General features: G+C 44.9%; 2 protein-coding genes across 3 annotated transcripts; both read left to right on the top strand.

Annotated features, from left to right (window-relative positions):
• The first annotated feature begins 2,565 nt into the window (after positions 1-2,565).
• On the top strand, positions 2,566-18,532 carry LOC137890188 (amyloid-beta A4 protein-like). Of its 2 annotated transcripts, XM_068734311.1 has the most exons (16): positions 2,566-2,749; positions 4,505-4,634; positions 4,836-4,948; positions 5,053-5,243; positions 5,560-5,885; positions 6,820-6,987; positions 9,772-9,905; positions 10,906-10,980; positions 11,068-11,226; positions 11,544-11,672; positions 11,783-11,882; positions 12,655-12,867; positions 12,969-13,022; positions 13,779-13,870; positions 15,330-15,476; positions 16,016-18,532. In XM_068734311.1, the coding sequence occupies exons 1-16, from the start codon at positions 2,600-2,602 to the stop codon at positions 16,115-16,117; spliced, it is 2,283 nt and encodes a 760-aa protein (XP_068590412.1). In that variant the 5' UTR covers positions 2,566-2,599; the 3' UTR covers positions 16,118-18,532. The 2 variants fall into 2 exon arrangements, with proteins under 2 accessions (XP_068590412.1, XP_068590414.1); XM_068734313.1 differs by lacking the exon at positions 6,820-6,987 and having other exon boundaries at positions 2,567-2,749.
• A 657-nt stretch (positions 18,533-19,189) lies between these two features.
• On the top strand, positions 19,190-21,176 carry LOC137890189 (ATP synthase-coupling factor 6, mitochondrial-like). Its single transcript, XM_068734314.1, has 4 exons — positions 19,190-19,292; positions 19,783-19,952; positions 20,477-20,601; positions 21,071-21,176. Exons 2-4 carry the CDS (start codon positions 19,783-19,785, stop codon positions 21,097-21,099), a joined length of 324 nt encoding a protein of 107 aa, XP_068590415.1. The 5' UTR covers positions 19,190-19,292; the 3' UTR covers positions 21,100-21,176.
• The last annotated feature ends 967 nt before the right edge of the window (positions 21,177-22,143 follow it).

Genomic DNA, 22,143 nt, shown 5'->3' with positions numbered 1-22,143 from the left:
CTCTCACTTTCTCCTCCCGCTCCTGCCTCCGCCATCATCCTGGGACTCTGATTTATAGGCTTGCACCCCACCCCCCACCCATTCCCCCCCTCCTCCTCCATCAGAGGAAGACAGAGCGGTGGAGAGATAGCGGTGGAGAGGCTGAGACGCAGCAAGGAGAAGAAGGAGCGATTGGCAAGGATATGATTTTCCAGCCAAAAGAGGGTGACACAAAGAATTTGAATGTCAGCGAGCAGTTGGCTCCGATTTAACTACCTGTGCCTCGAGCCGAGAGGAAGTTGGTTTATCTCTTTCAATAAGCGACAGAGAGAGGCCAGAGGGTGAGCGGATAAGGTCAAAATGAAACCGGGCACCGGGAAAGTGAATTAATTAAAAGATAGCACGCGCGCACACAACTTTAAAAAAAAAAAAAAAAAAAGATTATTTGAAAACTTTCCGCTCCCACTTCGCCCTTGGGTTTAACTGTTAATGAGCTGGACGGGGTCGGATGTGCTCCCCCGTTGGGCGCTCCTCACTCACAGATGGTAGTGTGGGAATCGAGCGGCAAAACCTCTAAATAACCCGACGAGGTGCAGATGGCCCGGTGTCAACACTGATTGCCACCGGTGTTAAGTTGCCATGTGTCGGAGCTGAGGAGGGATTTAGCGATGTCCCTGCTACCGCAGCATGTTGACCTCTGAACTTTGCAGGCGCATGTATGACCCGTGGACGTGTGAGCTGATCTGTGATCTTTTCATCCTCATTTGACTGCAGCAAATGGCTGAACCTCCAAGTAGTACACTGTTTTTGTCGGCTTCATCACACTTACGTGAGCGTTTTTTATAGTATGTTATTGAGGGATCATATGCGCCATATCAGCTGTTTAGAATACATGACAACTCTTACTGTTTACTGGTAGTGGATGAATAGCAATATCTCATGAGAACGTGACAAAATGTCAACCATTGACGAACGTCACTAAATCATCTTTCTCTTTGCTTGTCAATATTAATGGCATTATTTTGTGGCAACGTTCTTAAAAGTAGAAGATTCCCTGTTTGTGAATATAATTGATATTTTGCAGCTGTCGCAACCCACGCCAGCCCTTTCAGTTTAATTTATGGAGGCTGTACAAAATATTAAGTGCACTCTAAAATGTATAATAGCCGGAGAACGCTGTCTGGTCTTCTTCTGCCCAGTGTGTAAATTCTGTCAATATCTTTAAATTCAATATAATGAAAGCTGGTAGAGTTTATCTTTCCCCCGATACACCAGTTACATGCCTGCTAAATCGATCCAAACACTTGAGTTTTCAACTTCAAATTGAGCTACATCGATGTGCCCCCCCCCCCCCCCCCCCCCCCCTCGAGCTGTTCTCATATTGGAAGAGGACTTTATGCCCCCGGCTGTTTGGAGAGAATCAAGTCTGGAGGAAAAAATATGCTATCCGTCTCACAAAACAACATTTGTTTGCCTGCCAGGGCCTTCAAAACCATTAACAAGATTAGGGAGCACACAATGGCGACAGTCCCTCTCCTCCCTCCCTCTCTCTACTTCTCTTTTCGCCCCCCTCCTGTATTCCCTCCCATTTTGTTCTAGCTCATTTGCCAGTACAATGCAGACATTCAGTGGTTTGTCTGCACCTCCTCTCCTAAGGGAGCACAAAACCTCCTTATGCAGGCAGACAGCAATGGCACACAAACTCACAAACACACACGCAGATGCACAAACCAACACGTAAATTAACACAAAAATTAATACATTCATGCCAAAGGCGGGCTTTTCTCTGTCGCACACATGTTTGCTCACACGCCCTCCCCTTGCCTGCAGGCAGCTTGCTCTCTGTGTTGTTGCACTGACAAAGAGAAACAAACCCAAAATGAATCAACAGAGGGTTATATAAACACTGAACTGTCTACGAAAAAGCCTGCATGGGCACTGAGATGTACACTCTTCCCATAAATGGCATTGCACAGGGAGGTTGAGTGGGTGTGTGTGTGTGTGTGTGTGTGTGTGTGCGTGGACATCATAAACAACAGAGGGTGTATTCGATTGCTCCCGGCTTGTTGTTTGAGGCAATTTATTCCTCCACAGCTATTGATTTTTGATGTCCATCCCTTTTTTTTTTTTTTTTGCTCTATTCTCCCAACATCTTTCAGTGAGATCTTTTGCACACTTGACAACACCCAATGGCAAACATGAACCGAGGCCTTGGACGTGATGCTAGCACTGTTAGGAGTTTTATTATAGGAGCACAGCAATGAAACCCACAGTGTGACTCGAATCGGGAGAGGAGGAGAATTTGTTCCTATACTCCTCTCGCCAACACCTCTTCTTCTCTCTCTCTCTCTCTCTCTCTCTCTCTCTCTCTCTCTCTCTCTCTCTCTCTCTCTCTCTCTCTCTTTCTCTCTCGTCTTAAACCAGCTTACCTCATCTCACTTTTCATCGAACACGCTAATCTCCTCTCCTCTCCTTTCCCCTCTATCTGAGTAATGAAATTTAATTGCATCCGTCTTGCATTTTTCAGCGCAAGTGCTCCAGAAGACATGAGTGGTACGTCTCATTAAATCTCTCCCCTCGCCTGTCTCTCCCCCACCCCTAGGTGCCTACAGATGTTTCTATGGGCCTGTTGGCAGAGCCCCAGGTGGCCATGTTTTGCGGCAAACTCAACATGCACATCAACGTGCAGAGCGGCAAGTGGGAGCCGGACCCCTCGGGCACCAAGAGCTGCATCGGCACCAAGGAGGGCATCCTGCAGTACTGCCAGGAGGTAAAGTGTTGGGAGCGGTCTAACTTGTTTATTTCCCCCGTGGAATTAATTAAGTCTGATATTACAGGAGCATATTAATCCACCCTTTAAAGCTGATCTGAATCTTTAATGCATGTATTATAGTAATAAGCCTAAAGGAGTGTAGAAAAGGTGAATGTCAGATAGTATTGAACAAACAATAATAGTGTGGTAAATATAGGTATATGATATAAAAATAGGTAAAATTCCAGTGTTTTTTAGGTTGCAGCAGAGGTTAGAGAAGTCATTTCCTCCCAGACCGCTTGAAATCATTTTTAGTGCGTGACATCCCTTGGAAACGGCTCTCATTTGGCCACGTATGCGGTGATATATGAAATACTTAAACTGTAATTACCCAGTGTTTGCTTTGTTTTGAGAGTGCACCAAGCCTAGATGATAAACTTTTACAGACATGGCATTTTAGTTGGATTTTTTTGGGTCTTATAATTTACATTTTAGCAATTAAGCTGAGTCTCTCTGCAAATGACAATGATTGAGCGGGTAGCAGTGCAACGATCTAAATTTTCTTTTTTTTTAGCAGATTTACAATTTCATTTTTCGGGCGAGTGAGAACAATTTTCAAAACAGAGGTGGTGCCCCAACAATGCGTGAGTTTCTGTCGTCTTTACAATCCGAATCAACTAACCCAAAGCACAAACTGCTGAGGATATTAGAGCGGAGGAATTTGTTGTTGCTGGTTTGAGAGACTACAAGAGCACAGAAGTCCATCACGAGTGGGTAGCAGGAACTGAAAGCAGATTTGTTTTTATTCACCAAAATCCCCAATTTGGCAGGATGACATGATGCCGAAACTCGGCTCAGTAAACAAGCTGCTTAAGTCCATGTGACTTTACTTTAAAAGCTCTGGATGGCTTTTAATTAGGCAGCGTGAAGCTAACCAAACCAAACGTAACACATGCAACACAGTGAGCCTCTGTGTTGTTGGTTGACTGAAAATAAAACTCCAACCACACGACCACATTTCTTTGGGGAATATTCCAGCAGTGTACTCTAGACTATCACTGCATGAATAAACGGTGTAAGAGGGGGAAAAAAAAAGAAAAAAGGGGAGTTGACTGATAAGCAGAAGTGATGCATAATGAGATTTCTCCAAAAAGCATGCAAGATAAGTCCTCCATTGTTACCGGCGATAACAAATCCAGTGATAACAAACAAATGCTCACCGAATCAGCCTTAGGTCCCGGGTTCAAATAGTTTCAACACTTTCAACTTCAAATAGCAAAAAGAGAAATAGAGATATGGAGAACCTCCAGACTTTTTCTGCCCAAAGCCGAATAGAAGAGTCAAAAATGCAAATGTGAGTGTCACGAAACCATGAATGGAATTTTATGCTATGGAATTATTATGATTTTCCTCTGCATTCGGAGAGGCACGAGAGGAAACGTAGGCGGGGGTGTCACGATAAAGACGGAGGGGTGATGTGTTTGGAGAGGGATGACACGTCGACTGTGCAGAGGCAGATGTCATGCATGGGCTGAGAGGAACGTGGAGGTAAACACTGCCGAGTCTGCCAAGCAGAGACCGGGAAAGCTGCAATGCAACAATACAAAAAAAAAAAAAAAACATATTCCTAAAGTAAGGGAGCAGAATATGTTACGTAAAACAAAGTAAATTCGTAGAAATTGGCCAAAATATTTGCAACTGCAAGTGCGTGTAGGAGGCAGACGAATCTATAGCTTCGTCTCGTTTGCGATGAATATAATGCCGTGTGCGTAGGTGTACCCAGAGCTCCAGATTACCAATGTGGTGGAGGCCAACCAGCCAATCAGCATCCAGAACTGGTGCAAGAAGGGACGCAAGCATTGTCGCAGTCACATCCACATCGTGGTGCCCTACCGCTGCCTGGGTGAGTCCCACATACGTGTTCACTGATTCACAGTTTTCAGTGCTCCTGGTTACTACAAGACAAGAGTTACCATAGCATAGCATAGCATAGCATTTGGTTGAAATGTGTCTTCAGTCAATCAAAAGGGCCGCGGCTGAAGCTGCCCATTGTGTATGAATTATAAATATGGATGTTGTTGTTGTTTTGTTTTTTTTGCTGCAGTGGGAGAGTTTGTGAGCGACGCCCTGCTCGTTCCTGACAAGTGCAAGTTCCTGCACCAGGAGCGCATGGACCAGTGTGAGAGCCACCTGCACTGGCACACCGTGGCCAAGGAGGTGAGCACACGCCGAGACCAACGCTGCTGCGACGACGAGCAGGAACAGTTACTGATCTATTCTTCTGCCTGTGTGTGTGTCTTTCTCGTCCTGTGTCTGCGCAGTCCTGCGGAGACCGCACCATGAATCTCCACGACTATGGGATGCTTTTGCCGTGCGGCATCGACCGTTTCCGGGGAGTGGAGTTTGTGTGCTGTCCCGCTGAGGCGGAGCGCGACGCCGACAGCGCCGAGCAGGACGCTGATGATTCCGACGTCTGGTGGGGTGGAGCGGAGACTGATTACTCTGACAACAGGTACACACACAATCACATACACAGATAAATGAGGCAGCAGCGGAGTAATACGTCAGCTCAGATGAGATACTGCCACTTTCATTTGCCATGAGGATATATTTCTCTCCTTGGAAGCAAACAGCAGGTTGGTTGTAATTTGAAATCTTTTTCCTTCCCTCCTTCACATTCATCCTCTTTGCCTTCCTTATTTCCTCGTCCCTCTCTCTCTGTCACCTCTCCTCCCCTCATTTGCTCTTGTTTTCTCCATATGTCCCCTTACTCCTTTTCCCTCCCTCCCCCCTCTCCCCTTTTCTCTCCATCCCTGCTTCCCTCCCAGTATGGTGCGGGAGCCAGAGCCAGCGGAGCAGCAAGAGGAAGCCAGACCATCTGTGGTAGAGGAGGACGAGGAAGAGGAGGAGGAGGAGGTGGTTGAGGAAAATGACGAGGAAGAGGAGGAGGAAGAGGACGTGCTGGACAACGACCAGGATGGAGACGGAGAGGAGGATGAGGAGGTGATGGAGGAAGAGGAGGAGGAGGGAGACGACGACGATATCGTCGACACGCTCGGCGACAGCGATGACGCCGACGAGCCCACCACCAATGTTGCCATGACAACCACCACCACTACCACCACCACCGAGTCTGTGGAAGAGGTTGTCAGGGGTGAGGAGCATTTCTTACGCGTGTCTAGTTTTGGTTCTCATCTTCTGTTATAAATAGACCTCATTTTATGTTTTCATAATCAGGGTATCTGGAGGTCTTCTTTTAAAGGGACAGTTCACCCCAAATCTAATATTTTTCCTCTTACCTGTAGTGCTATTTATCTATGTAGATAGTTTTTTGTTGGGAGTTGCATACGTCCTACTGCGCAGTGATACGGTTGGCGGGTGTAGTTCAATAGAAAGAAACTAGTTCCTACGTGAAATGTCTCTCAACGAGGTCTGTGGATTATCTTGAATAACTGGGTCATGAAAAAATGAAATTTTTTGGTGATTTAAACACCACAAGCCGAATACCATGTAGTCCCGTTATAGTAGTCCAAAACGATTCAACCAAAACAATCTAGAAGGATGAATAGCACTAGAGGTAAGAGGAAAAATATTAGATTTGGGGGGAACTGTCCCTTTAATCAGATGTCAGGTTTCTTTTCATTTAGATTAGTGTGGAACAAGCTTAGTAGTACAACATACAAAACGTGCTTCTCTCTCAATTTTTCATGCTTTGCTAAACACAATTGAACTTCATGTTCCTCACCAATTAATTTCCCAGCTGTCATTTTTCTTATTGTGCTCATCTATCATTCCAGAGCTTTCATTAGCTACGTTCCATTAGAGTCAGAACGGGCCGTTCCGGCTTTTGTTTCTTTATTTTTAGTGTTAAATTTGTAAATCCGAACCTGGCTTTCTTCACATGCCGCTGTATGTGACATGAAGCATTTTATTTTGTCCTTGGAGAATTTTTCACACAACTCGACAAAACGATGAGGCTGAACACGGTGAGCTGAAGAGACTTTTGTGGCCGTGCACTGCTTTGTGAGTGATGACGAAGTGTGTGTGTGTGTGTGTGTGTGTGTGTGTGTGTGTGTGTGTCCTCCAAGATGTGTGCTGGGCCAATGCAGAGACCGGTCCGTGCCGGGCCATGCTGTCCCGCTGGTACTTTGACCACGAGGAGGGCCGCTGTGCTCAGTTTATCTACGGCGGCTGCGGAGGCAACAGGAATAACTTTGACTCAGAGGAGTACTGCCTGTCTGTCTGCAGCAGCGTCAGTAAGTCCCGCCCGACAGCGGCAAACCTCGCCCAGCAGCCGGTTTGTCTCTCACCCTCGCATTTACTCGCCGTCTTTCCAAGCTGTCCACTTGCCGCCAGGTGCTCCGACGTTCCTTGCTCGGTGTGCTTCTCTTCTAGACGCTCCCTACCTGTCAGCTCCCTTTCCTGGCTAACCTTTTCCCCGCCGCCTCTCTCCGTTTCTGTCACAAATAAGTGTTTGCACTAAAAACAGACTAATCCCCCCGTGGATCTTTAAAGTCGGCAACCTGATCGTCTGTACGCTGCCTGTTCTCTTCACTGACGCACTCAGCTCAGTTTGTTGCTGGTTTCCTTCTATTTGTGAGGCCTTTACATTTTTGCAGTACATTTCAGTTTGGACCACTGGACCGAGTTTTGTTTCGAGAGCTGGAGAAACTAAAGCGATGAAAAGACATCCTGTATTACGACATTGGCTTCTCTGAATCCTCTGTGACGAGGTTTGATGTTTCAGAATAAGTTGAATTTATTGGTTTCCATTAGAATTAAGTCGTGAAACGTGGCACCAAAAGCTATACGCTCCAACCACAGCGCTCGGATACAGAGGATTCATTTTCATGGACAGTTTGCTTTAAAGGCTTAATGACACTCTAGAAGTTTCTAGCCATGGGTACAGCATTGTTGTCCTATAGTGCATCCGCTGTCTTTTCTATGATTACAGTCATTTCATGGGCATAAACTGATGTATTTCTTTAACGTGGATATCAGTTTTAAAACCATCCACGCAGGAATTATTTAGCAATAATCCGCACCTTGCTGCACCTTGTCCTTTACATCCCTGACGTGTTGCAGGCGTGCTTACATTATTCCACATCACTGAGGAAATATAGGTTCTGGTTAATTAATTACATTCGCTTCAATCAGATGTCAAATTACCCTGCTGCAATTTAGAAAATGCAAAACGTTCGCTAGGTAGCGGTAAAGAAATACTCATCAATGCATCATTACACTCCTGCATTCCTGCCTTCTGCATACAGTGTGATGATTGATTATCGGTGGCGACGCTGAAAATGAGGATGATTGCTTGATGGTTTTCACACCGTGTTGCTATATTTGGCCTTTACGTATTTCTTAAAGACGAAGGCTTTCAAAGGAAAAGTATTTCTCGCCACGTGCTGATGAACCAGACGTGATCATTCAGTCACAAAGGGAAGTGATTGGATCTCAAACAGTTGCTCAGTCTTGGATTGCCAACCTATTTTTCTTCTGGCTTTTTTTTTTCATTACTGTGTGTGTGTGTGTGTGTGTGTGTGTGTTGCGCGCGCAGAGGGGAGTTTTGTGTTATAGTTGGGGAGCGGAAGGCGGTTTAAGTATTTGGCTCTGATGCTGATTTTAGTGTTGTGTAAGGTTCAGTGACCTTGCTTGATATATGCATGAGTGTGTGTGTGTGTGTGTGTGTGTGTGTGTGTGTGTGTGTGCGCGTGCATCTCAGACAGGAAGTGCCACAATCTGCCCTGCAGCAAAATGGAGTCATGCTATCTCCATCTCCCTGTATTGTGATCTAATTTTATCCACGGTGTGTGTTTAGGTGTGATAGTGTGTGTGCATGCGTGCTTAGGTTTGGGATTTCTGCTCTGCTGAGTATAGTGGAGGTGAGAAAGTGCCGCAGTGTCTTGTTTCCTCCACGACAAAACACACAAACACTTTTGCCTGTGTGGTCAATTAACGGTCATTCACGGTCTCAGTGCAACTGGTATTTTAGCAAATTTGTAAATGCAACGCATATGATAATGATAGTAATAACACAGGTAAGTCTTCATGTGCAGAGGTGAAAGGGTTTGTTCGCCCATTTATTAAAAAAAAAGAACATTATCACCTACCTCCAATCAATTTTCATTTCTTTTCACCAAAGAAATAGTCCCAATAAAAAAACAGCTCACAGTGTGTTTGGGGGATTATCCAGAGTAACAAGGACACAAGTGGTATTTAATTAAACAAATTCTGAAAGTAGATAGATAGGCAGAGACAGACATCTCTACACCCCCATAAATAACCAAACTATCTGCATGATACCACTAGAGGTAAGTGAGAAATCTTAATTGGGGAGAAGTGATCCTTTCAATGATGTTGAGGAATGGAGGCGAACAAAGCGCTCGGCTTAGGTCAAAGTGAATAACATCTCTCCGTTGTTGTTGTGTCTCGTGCAGTCATGCGCTCTCATCAGACATAACCGATTTCACATGACGTGCGACCTTCACGCATGCAAACTCACACACACACACACACACACACACACTCAGAATCACACACGTACCACCCGCCACTCTTGATAGCATACTAGTGGAAGATAATCAACTTTCCACGGATTTAAGTCCAGGTTTCACGCTTTATGTGGTCCATTTCTGTTTCTTGCTGCTAAGTCGACCAAAATCCAGTCCCTGCTTTTGAGCCCAGAGGATAAATTCCAGCGTCAGTGTTTTTGGCATGTGAGCTGCATCACGCTCTGAATGAAGTTACATAAGTGAGAGATGGGTTTTGTCCCTATTCTACAAAAGACTACGGGTCATCTGAAGCATTCCTTTGATTGCTTTTTGGAGGGTGCTGGCTTCCGGCTACAGCTGCTATCTCGTCTTCCTTCTCTCCTGATCTCACACTAACCCTATTAACCCATTTCAGGCTCTGTGTTTTGTGTTTTCAAAACACGGAGCCAGTCCCCAGATCATCCAAATAAAAGCGTGCCGTAAAAAGATGATGTCTTTTCAACCACCTGCCTCCTCTTTCTCTCCCTCTTCTTCGATCTCCTGCAGTACCCACAGCCACGCCCAGCTCCCCCGACGCCGTGGACCACTACCTGGAGACGCCTGCTGATGAGAACGAACACGCCCACTTCCAGAAGGCTAAAGAGAGCCTGGAGGCCAAGCACCGCGAGAGGATGTCCCAGGTACTGACGGAGAGGGGAGAGGAAGAAAGGACGGAAGGAAAGGGAATAAATGAGGAGGGAGGATTTGATGTTTGTTTCTTTATAGTTCAGCAGACTGAAAGCCCATCAGCAGTCACTGCGTACACATGAATCCGTGACGGTTGCTGAGCGGGGAGAACAGAGAGGTGGATTTTTCTTTGTTGCAGAGGGAGGACAAATATTTTTTTTCCTCATGAATTGAAAATGGAGGGAGAAAGGGTGTGTCAAGTAAAAACAAAGAGGTGCGTGTTTTTTTTTTTTTTTTTTTTTAAATCCCTCCCGGGTAAGCCGACCGAGCCAATTCAACTTTAATTGTGTTCTTTAATCAACCGGCTCGCGCTCCGGCAGAGAGCCAGATGGTCCACAGCAATGTCACAGTTTCAAAGCTCCAGACAGGAGCAATAACAACCTAGTGGCTCTAAAAGTGCTCTTTTCCTTCTTCTTTTTTTTTTTGCCAGAGTTTGTGCACCGCTCTAGATAGCTTTTCTTCCGTGGGTAGCTACAGCCGCAGTATCATCGCATTTCACACAGTTCACGTCATCCTTACAGATACTGTGAGGTCATGTGTTTGGTAAAGGCCTGGGTCGAACTAAAGAATTCACCAAGTGAGTCAGAGAGGACGAAGCTGACCAAAAAGGGAACAGAAACTGTTGGGACTTCTGCTGTCTTCATCACACTGCACTTTGACCTGGCACGTAAATCCCCCTGTGATTTAAGAAGCAGACACTCCACCATTTCAACATTCTCAATCAGAAAGGATTATTTACACAGGCCGGAAGGAGCTGATATTTGCCCCCCTGCAGCCCAGATGTTATCTTTTCAAAGCCGTGTGTAAAATGTCAGATTTTCTACCATTTGGACAGCCGTGAAAAGACCACAAAGAGCAACGAGATGTTTCACTCAAGCGTGAAATCCAACCTGTGGCAGAACATGTGCAAAGATAAAGTAGATTGACAAGTTGCATTTCATTTGTTGTACCCAGGTGATGAGAGAGTGGGAGGAGGCCGAGAGGGAAGCGAAGAATCTTCCCCGTGCAGACAAGAAGGCCGTCATCCAGGTAATGCATGCACATGCAGGACACGCATCGAACCATGAGTCCTTTTCAAAAACATTTTTTTTACCTATATGTTGCAATGTTGTGCAGCGTTTCCAGGAGAAGGTGGAGGCGCTGGAGCAGGAGGCGGCCAGCGAGCGGCAGCAGCTGGTGGAGACCCACATGGCCCGGGTGGAGGCTCTGCTGAATGACCGCCGCCGCCTGGCTCTGGAGAGCTACCTGACGGCGCTGCAGCAGGACCCGCCCAGGGTACGCTACATATACACACAGTGTTGTCTTTTCCTCTGGCTGATGCAGATGATCGGTGGGCTTGTTCTGCTTAGTTTGTCCTTTGCGTCTATGTTTTGCCGCTGTGTAAATACGCTAAAAATGAACTCCCTAAAAAGCAATAATTTAAAAGCTGAGCTTGATTCGTGTCTTGATAAATGTATGACGTAACCTGAAGTTAACCTGAAAAACAATGTCACTCACTTTTGCTTGTTTGTTTTTCTGATCCACGCTGTATATGAATATATATCGCCGCGTCCTTCCTCCGCTCCGAACCCGTCCGTCATCGTCTTTTGCAGCCTCGCCACGTCTTCAGCCTGCTGAAGAAGTATGTGCGTGCGGAGCAGAAGGACAGGCAGCACACCCTCAAGCACTTTGAACACGTCCGCATGGTGGATCCCAAGAAGGCCGCGCAGATCAGACCTCAGGTACTTGTAAATGATGTCATTTTGCCACTTAACTACATATATTATGCAGGGTTTTTTATGAAGAGGCTGATGCAGCTTTGTATTTACTTATGTCTATGTGTGTATAAAAGGTGCTGACCCACCTGCGTGTCATTGAGGAGCGTATGAACCAGTCTCTGGGACTTCTCTACAAGGTGCCCGGTGTGGCCGACGACATCCAGGACCAAGTTGGTGAGTTTGTGACAATTAAGACACTCGTTTTTCACTCGAAAACATGAATTCATAGTGGAAACTAAGAGAAAGATGGAACGGTGGTTTTAGCTGAGAGAGCAGTGTCGGTAGAGAGACGAGACAATAAAAATGTGACTGTTGACCCTGGCATGAGAAAGATATATTAGAAGACACAATGTCCCGATTGAGCTACATGTTATGGAGAGATTGAATGCTCCAAATTCCAGCTCCCCCAAAAAGGCTATTTTTTTTGTGTTGATAAGGGCATGGGAGTGATTTGGCCTAATTCTTTTGTTCGGAGTCAAATGAAACTGTTCGCCGGGAAGATAAATCCCTCCCTCCCTCCCTCCCTCCCTTCCTCTCCTGCATTCGCTAGGTTTCTGTGGGTTTTTGGGTTTATTGGAGTTGAGTGCGTCACGCAGCCATCTGTGTCTCTGTCTCGGAGACTGTCACAGTCTGTGCTGCCCCGGCAAAACACACGCAGGAACTAACATACACAGAAGAAAAAGCACCATGTTCTATAACATTTCTTGGAGGCTGTCTGTCCCTCCTGATTGAGCAACAGTTGGGTCCTCGCATGGGATAAAATATTTCTAATTATCAAAGAAATTATTCTTTCGTTTATCATTTTTTCACCATAGGGAGCATTTTATGTTGAAACTAACTGACAAAATACAAGTTTGATAAATGAAGTGGAACTTCCTTCCTTCCCTCTGTCTTCCGCTTCACTTCCTCTGACCTCTCTCCTTCCTTCCTCCCTGCCTGCGTCCAGAGCTTCTGCAGAGGGAGCAGACAGAGATGGCCCAGCAGCTGGCCAACCTGCAGACGGACGTGAGGGTGAGCTACGGCAACGACGCCCTGATGCCCGACCAGGAGATGGGGGACGGCCAGACCGACCTGCTGACCCAGGAGGACACACTTGGCCTGGGGGGAGTCGGCTTCGTCCACCCTGAGAGCTTCAACCAGCCCAACACTGAGAACCAGGGTACTTGCTGGAGCGCCGGGTTGTCGGTTACATTCTGGTTCAAAGTTGACAAAAAAAAATGACGCCCAAAATGTATTTGCTTTCTCTTTCTTTCTCTCTAGTTGAGCCAGTTGACTCTCGCCCCAGTCTTGACAGAGGCATTCCCACACGGCCAGGTTGGTACTATTGTCCAAAAAGTTGCCCAATATCATGATTTTAAGTATTGATATGTATTTAGAAATGCCAACGGATAGTGTTTCACTCAAAATGTGTTAAACAGCTGATTCACTGATGACGTGTGTAACCGCATTACTTTTTTTCTTATGAACCGCTCGCCAGCTATATGTGTTCTTTACAACCTGACAACCCAAAAGCTAAGTAATAGTGGCTCATAACGGCACTAAAAAGTGAATTGGTTAATTATTAACCTTGAATAAATGAATCATATCCGCTCTGCTGACAGCCATGGGAGCATATATAAGCATATGTAGGTAATGTAGTCATTGTATACAGATCATTGCTAAAGTTGCATGTTAACTTTCACAAGTATTGCTTTGTTAAAGTAGCTTTCAGGCTAATAATATAAAATATTTCACCAGGTTAAGTAATGTCTCCTCTTAAAAGGTCGCTTTGAAGTAGAGACAGCACCGTATTTTTCCATTATCTCTCCTTCTCTCCGCCATTGTTTGCATACAGCCAACTCCACTTGACCTCCATTAAGGCGTTAGCTGGGTTTGTTAGATTTGTGATGCAGGAACAGAGTCTATACCGTGCTGTTAACGCTGTGCTATATATGTGCTATATTCAATTCATGCCGCTGTTACATTCAAACGCTCGGCTGTCCGTCCCGCTTTAGCGAGTGAGTTTGAGAAGGGGAAAGCGGCTGAGTGTCACCATCCATAATAGATGGTCCTTTTCCTTCCCTCTGCCAGTGACTGGAATGAAGATGGAAGCTGTTCCTGAGCTGCGGATGGAGACAGAGGACAGGCAGAGCACCGAATACGAAGTTCACCACCAGAAACTGGTAAACAAACAACAGAGAGTAGCTCATTTGATATTCACCGATCAATTTGTATCTGCAGACTAAACAGAGAGAAGGACACACAAGCATGAAGGTGAATCTACTGACTCAGGCTTGCACTCTGCCCTCTTTTTTTCCATAAGTACACACACAGGCGTGGAGACAACCGTGCGTGCGTCACGCTCCTCTGATCAGAGTTAAGTTTATGTGCGCGTGTATTTTTCTGGTCAGCCACAAGTGCTAAAAGCGTTACCAGGCGCTAACCCACTTCTGCATTCATTCATTAATCTCATCCAGTATTGTACTACCTGCACAAAAACCTCAATCCGTCCTCTGTCAAATCCAAATCCGCGTACCTTATTCCTCTCACCTAAAGGCTTTAATCTCTTTAATCCCTACATTTTATTACATATCACATTTCTTGCATTCACAATGGGCAGCCAGTGTGTCGGGCTGCCTCCTTGAGTCAACTCCTTCATTTGATATTCACCGTAACCCCAATCAGCGTTCTGCAGGATTAATCTGGAGGAGGCTCGCCAGCCTGAAATTAAATCCACACTCACTGCAGTGTTTGACACGAGCAGAGGTAGCAGTGTTTTTCGAAGTCAAGCTGTGTTTTTGTAAGATTATCTGCAGTTTAGTGACGGTGGTGAAGGTTTCCGTCCCATTATCCCTGCTGGCGTCAGCATAGGTGGAGTTACCAGGAGTTGTTTTCCTCCCTTCAGAAGCCGCCATTTGCTTCTATTTATTTCCACAGAGCAGCGTAATCCATGACAGAGGAGCTGAAGCCTTCATTTGCCTTTTTTTATTTTTAATCACGTGTCTTAGTATTGTGTTGGAGCTGAGTCATACTGCATCAGTGTTGCTTTATGGTGCGCTCTGCTTTCTGTAAATCACCTGACTGCCAAAATTCTCCACCAGGAAAAAAAAAAACCCTCTCAAAAACAAGCCACCTTACAGACTGTCGATGTGCTCTTATGCGGTGCGTCCTCGTTCCCCAACAGTTGTTTTCGAGCTAAATTTGCCTCTCTAATGACAAAAACAGGTAAATGTTCGGAAATGTACTGGTAATTATGCACAGCATGGCCTGCAAAATGCTTTGGGTAGACGAAAACGGGAGTAAATGGTCTGTAACTCTGAATGTCAGCAGCATTCTCCTCCTTCAGCGATATTCAAAGATGGTGGAATGAAAGTAGAAGCAGCGACTAAAAGCACATTGGAACTCTGGGAGAAGTAACATGCAAACCATCTAAGCGTAATTAACTCTGAGGCCTGCTGACACCACACTCATTACTCAGCAGTGTCACAAGCACACAGTAGCACATACTGTCCATGGCGCACAGTGAGAGTCCTTGGTGTGCATTGAAAATCTATGGAAAAACCGTCCCGCTGGTTCCAATTGGTCGTGTCCATGCGACCGATAGGTCACGTGACGATCTATCTGTCCTTCAACTCCCTGCAGGTCTTCTTCGCGGAGGACGTGGGCTCCAACAAGGGCGCCATCATCGGCCTGATGGTTGGAGGTGTCGTCATAGCAACCGTGATCGTCATCACCTTGGTGATGCTGAGGAAGAAGCAGTACACCTCCATCCACCACGGAGTCATCGAGGTGGGAAACGGCTGACCCCGTGTGTTTGTGTGTGTTTGTGTGTGTTTGTGTGTGTGTGTGTGTGTGTGTGTGTGTGTGTGCGCTGTGTACAAGCTGTTCTAGACGCCTGTCAATCTGGTGTGTGGGGGGGGTGATGCTGTGCACATGCATGCACGTGTGAGTGCAAGCTGCTTGTCAGTATTGAATGTATGTGTCGTGTATGTACAGTCTGGGGAAAAAAAGGCTGAAAAATGTCGAGTTGGGATGGTGTTGTACACTCTGCTCACTAAATTTGATGGGATTAATGCCAGTTAACAATTAATTTCCTGCCTCTTTTTTCTAATTATCCTCATTTATCACTCCAGAACTTCCATTAGCTGTTTAATTAAAAAAATGCGGTAGTTATGGCAGCCGTGTTTCTTTATTTTTGCCGATTACTCTTCAAGGAGGCATTAAAAAGGTCTTAAAATGTAGATTGTCTTTACATTGTCTGATTGTTGTGTGTGTGTGTGTGTGTTTGCTTAACCTCCCCCCACCCTCTCTCTCTGGCTCCCCTCCAGGTGGACGCTGCCGTCACACCCGAGGAGCGCCACCTGTCTAAGATGCAGCAGAACGGCTACGAGAACCCGACCTACAAGTTCTTCGAGCAGATGCAGAACTGAGGAGAATGTCACACATGTACACAGACATCTCCTCCCACACATCAACCCCTCCTCTCCCTTCCCTTCCCTTCCCCCCCCCCCCCCTCCTTGAATAGCCCCACGTCTCCACAAGGCAGTGTGGCTTAGATCATTGAGTGACTGAAATAGTCAGTTACGACCATGCTGGAGCGACTGTAGCCAGGGTTTTCTTTCATTTCTGCCTGGGCGGACACTGTGGCCAAGCCAGTTTGCACCATGTCTGTTCACTTTATCGGAGCGAGACGCCTTCTAATTAAAGAAAGTTTTTACTCGTCGCTCCGTCTGGGCCTGCTGATGTAGGGAAAGAGAAGAAGGGCCCCGCCCAGCTCTTTGAAACAAACCCTCTCTTCGGGGAGAGAAGCGCTTTCTCTCCACGCTGATTCAGGGCCAGTGCATAGTCAGGTTTTTTTTTTGGCGTGGGACAGTTTTAGGTGTGGACTTGTGTAGGAAAATCTGACCACTGATCAGTGGGATTTTAGGCGCACGCTGACCCTGGGCCTCATTTACAAAAATTGGTTGCAGAATCATTATTCAAACTTTGGACATATTCATTTGTTTCTATCATATTCTTTGTAATGATTATATGATGGAAGTCGTCTTAAATCAGGCAAATTTATTTTTCTAAATGAAGTCCATTGTTTTCCCACTAACTGCACCACTACTGCACTCACTCTACAGTCTACACTGGAGTACCCCCCCGCCCCCTCCTCCTCCTCCTCCTCCTCCATCCCTCCCCTCCATCCTCTTTTCTTTAGGCATTCTTACGATAGCTGGGCTGTGTTAAGTCACACAAGGCTCTTAAGGATATTTGGAGATTCTGATGGTAATGAATATGTTGATGACGACGGTAATAATTATGTATTCTGAATGAGCTGTTTTTATTTTAGAGTTTTTTCTCTTTTCGTTTCAAGGTTTTGTTTTTCAAAAAAGAATGAAAACGGAGGGGAAAAAAAATTAATCAACCGATGTAAAGTCCTTTTTTTAAATTGCGTGTAATGTTACTGAAGTAATGCTGAAGTCTTAGCTGTTCCTATGTAGTGCATGACAACAATGACAACAGGATTTTGAAAAAAAAAATACAAAAAAACCAACCAAGATCTTAACGCTGCTCTCTCTTGAGATCCTTTCTCACGTATAGATTGTCATTCTAGCAAGATTGTACATTTAGTATCTTCTCGTGATCACGTGACTTCAAACGATGAAAAAAAAAATATATAAATCTAGATGAACGGGCTCTGCTTTGATATCATGTAAAATACACATTTAAAAGAGATCTGTGATTTTGGAATTTAAGTGTGTTCCTCATGTCTTTTCTTTCTTATTTTCTTTTTTTAAACCATGCTACGTTCCTGAAGCTACAGGAGGGGGGCTGGCTTCATCTCTGTTTGTATATTATTCTCATTCACTAAAATATATTGTGTTAAAAATCCTCATGCATAGGGGCTCTCAGAAATCACCCCCTTATATATAAATATATCTATTATTTCTTTTGCTTTTTTTGTTGATTTCATGTTACTTTATTTCTGGAAAAGGGGCATGTTGTGGGCGTGAAGGTTACAGGGAGCAGGAAGGGAGCGAAAAAAATGGGAGGCATCCGGCATGGGGGATGGGGTTAGGATTATCTCTGCGTGTATGTTTTGTCATTCTCAGTCTGGTGTTTCGTCCAGTTGTAAGCCGACGCAGTCTATTTTTTGGTTTGGTAATCATTTTGCTGGTAGAACAAGTGGAGCGCTGAGAGGAGGAGGAGGAGGAAAGAGGGCAAGGTAGAGAGGAAATGACTTGCAGTTCCAGATGGATAGCCAGCCAGCCTGTGTGTATATAATGGATTTTCCCTCCCCAGCACCTCCTTTCCCCTCCCTCCTTTGCCTTCCTTTCCCTCCAGGCATGCTGCTCACCTCTCCACCATCAACGCACACTTCACTCCTCGGAGGCAGTGCACCGTCGCCTGTAGATAGATGGTTGGCGCTCGCCATTGAGAGAGCTGCAAGTGAGCCAGGGGCAGGGATGTGAAAGCAGGGATGAAATATGAGTCTCCCGTTCATCTTCATTCAGTCAGCTCATGTTAATGGTTTGTCACCATTCCAACATTACATGGAAAGAAATACAGTCACTCTGTGAATACATCGAATGGCGAGTAAGATCTGTGGGGAAATGGTGTTCATATGGAGGCTGCAGTGGGGTGGGTCCTTGGTTTTCAGAGTGTGCTCATTAGAAGCCCAACAGAGGGCAGTAGAGTAGAAGAGGAAGCAGGATTTTCTTTCTATCTTTTTTTTTTTTTCTGTGGGTTATATATTGGTTTCGTTTTCCACTGTGTAATATTGTGCAGGCCATTTGCATTGACTGGGAAAACGCTTTCTACACTGTATTCCATAATAAAGTTTTGAATGTACATACAGATACTGTGTCTTTGTGTTTTTGATGTTTAACGCACACCTGCTTTCTTCGTGCAACCTGTTTTCATTCTAATAATTTGGTGTCTTGATCTTTGGTATTAATAATTGGAAAGGTGTTAATGTGAAAAATGATACTCTGAAGGAGCATTTGAGGAGAAGTCGGTCTCTGCACACTGGAGCTGACCGGGATTCAGTGTGTTGCTAGAGGACACATCAGAGGGCTTCATGACACAGATGAACCCAGGTATTCTTGCCAAAAGTTAAACTACTTTGCATTAAACTGAAGTCAAATCTACGATTTAGTTGGACTGCAATTCACTTGACTATCCTATCCTGCCGATGTGCCCCTGAGCAAGGCGCCAAACTCCTAATAACTCGGTTGGGGGTGCCTGACCTTGGCCATGGTGAAATTACACAGTAAAAGTAACATGTCCGGCATAACAATTGCAGTGGAAAAAGTCTAAATAAAAAGAGGAAGAGTATGTGTTCCAGAGGTTAATACACTACACTGTGCCTTCTGGTGTGATTATCACAAGTCAAACAGCAACAGATGTTGTCAAACAATTATTTAAATTAAATGGTATTTACTTGCATATTCCGCTTTGGTCGATTTGGGATAATTTGGTGTCATGTGAGGTCAACCTAGATATGCGCAGCGCTGCGCAAAGGAGGCGCCATATTGACGTCCACGAACGCCACAACACTCCCACAATCCACCGCGGTCATCCACACTTGGATCTTGTACTGAAAGTGTCAAACCCAAGGTGAGTAACGTTACTGAGTTTTAAAACATGCAATTAAACATGTAACTGTGCCTTATTTGTCATAACTGTACATACTGATGAATACATGTCCTCAGCTTTAGTGAGTGTTACGTTAGCATGGCTTACTGCAGACGACGGAGGGCACTTGAAAGCTAAAGCTATCTTAGCATGTTAGCATTAGCAGGTGTTAGCAGCTAAGTGTGATTGAAGCAAACAAGATATTTAGCTAGCATCTAGAATGAAACCGGCTTTGCACGGTGGTGTTGAGACACAACTCAATAGTTGTTTAAGTATTATAAGTATATCAATATAACGTGGCACCTGTTAAGTATATAATGTTAGCCAATTCAAAGTCATTCAGCTATAGCTAGGTAGGTAAGACGGCAGCAAGCGAACGTTAGCAATGCTAGAGATTAACGGTTATTTGTTAAAGCTAACCAACGGCACAGCTTGATAACAACGTAACCGTTGGTCTTTTTTGTTCCTTCAGATGGCGCTTCACCGTTTGTTCCAGCTGAGCGCCGTGCTGCGCTCCGCCGTGAGCCTCACCCTGCGCAGGAACATCGGGCTCTCTGCGGTCCTCTTCAACCGGACCAAGGAGCTCGACCCGATCCAGAAACTGTTCCTGGAAAAGATCCGGGACTACAACACCAAGAGCAAGTCAGTAGATGATATATAACTGTTGTCATATACCCACATGACATGTCCATACTTTGTGTGAGGTTGGGGTGATCAGAGTCCAGATAGGACAGTAGGGATGAATCGTTTTGCCGATATTCGCCATGTTAGCCGATTTTTATCCCGTGTTGCATCAATTTTGCGCCGTCTAAATATTGTGTCGGGTCATTTGCGTTCGGTCTCAAGACAGCAGTAACCAGCAGAAGAAGCCACTGGCTGGACACGACTCCGGCGTGATAACAGTTGCGACCTTTGAGCAAGGGATGAGGCAGCGAGGAGCTCAACATCCACAACATACCAACCACAACGTAATCGGTCGTTCTCTTGCTGCATCCCTAAAAGATAGAAGCTCAGAGTTTTTCCTTTAAAAAATGACGAAAGCAACCTTTTGGCTTCTTCAGCATGCATTTGAATTTCAGTCCCTGCTGCTTACGCATTTACGTCTCCTCCACTCATCGCTGTCACGCTCATCTTTTGAATATTATTTGATGCCTTGGCTCACCCAGGTCTTCGGGCGGCATTGTGGAAGCCGGACCAGCTTACCAGAAGAACGTGTCCGAGGAGGTAACCAAACTGCAGAGGCTCTATGGCGGAGGAGATCTCGCCAAGTTTCCTGATATCCAATTCACAGGTTAGTTTGGGCTTATGTTGGTTTACATTGTGTTCTGTGAGTGTTTGGGTAAAATCCTGAATTGTGATCAGCCACAGCTGTGAAATTACAATAAGATGTGCTTATATTGACTTTTTAAATACGTGACAGTCAGAGATTTCTTGCTTCCACACTATTTAACAGTTCCCTCTCATAAATATGTATTCCTTTGGCTCTAGAGAGACTCACTGTAATGGGGCTTTGTCTGTGTCTATATATAGCACTTAGATATGACACTTGTCAAAGCAGGACGAAGCTTTTATCCGCGAGCTTCACTGTATTGTTGAATCTAGATCTAGCTAGTTGTTACATATTGCTGTGGTCTAGATTTTAAATCTAATTCCAAGTATGTGTAATGTGTTGTACAGCTGTGATGTGTCTCATTTCAAAACTCAGGGAATATCTAACCAACAACTATCACTAACGGTTCTCTTTGTTTTTTTTTTCCCAGAGCCCAAGCTTGAAGAAACGGCCAAGTGAATGCTGTCCATGTTGTATATCTCCTACATGTCACGCATATGTTGTATTTAATAAAAAGATGATGGATTGAACCATGATCCACTGGTTGTCAATTAAAGGGACTTAGTATGAGATTTGGAGTATCTATTGCCTCCGAACGACTCTCAACATGGCCGCCGGCTGACCGTAGGGTGGCTGCTTCGCTTCCACCGCTGTGTCGTCAGTAAGTTGTATGTTGCGTTTATGAGAGCAGTGTAGGGCGGAGGTCATAAGTTGGGCACTCGCACATGCAGGAAAATGCATTAAAAGCAACAACAAAATGTCAACAAAGCAACGTAACAACACGCATTCTGTACGTGAGACATTACTAACCCATGTCTTTATATGGCAAATAGTTGTCTGTTGCTATATTAATGCTCCAAATCCTGTATATTGTACCTTTTAAGCTGCCCCTAATGGTTACCGCATACTGTGACTCTTGTATTAATTCTGACTGAACAGTGGATCAAATCTAATATTTCATTTCTGTCTCTACTTTTGTTTGACGCTTCTCTCTTAAGTATGTCACATTGTAGATCTAAATGACAAATATTTGAATTAAGCTTGTGAAGTATCTAAAATAACTTTAATAATCAGTCAAATATTTTCAGATATTGTCCAGTCAGCATTCTGACTCGACAAATATGTTGTGACTGATCCAAGGCTTTGCTCTCGATACTGGTAGAGAAATAGTGTCTCTAAGATGTTTTATAAGCCTCTGTAAAAGTTTTGAATAAAGTCTGATTAGGTAAATAGGATTTTGTTTATACACGTTGCCATTTTCCAGTACATAGAAACAATTTTAGGAATAATACAGTATAAATATAGCCTAATATAAAACAGTTCCAAAAATAACATGGCAGCGGCAAGTTTCCAATTAAATATTGCTGTTTTTTAAAATATTTTTAGTTTTCCCAATTCCCTCCGTTCCCACCACCTGAACCCAGCCAGAGGCCCCGCTATCGAGATGAATGATAAGTGATAAGTGACATATATTGAATGATGATGGGGCCCTTGTGTGGAAAT

Source organism: Cebidichthys violaceus, unplaced genomic scaffold, assembly GCF_023349555.1.
Source record: "Cebidichthys violaceus isolate CVI_PGR_0920_01 unplaced genomic scaffold, fCebVio1.0.p SCAF_627, whole genome shotgun sequence".
Lineage (NCBI taxonomy): Eukaryota > Metazoa > Chordata > Actinopteri > Perciformes > Stichaeidae > Cebidichthys > Cebidichthys violaceus.
This window is presented reverse-complemented; position numbering and strand designations above follow the sequence as displayed.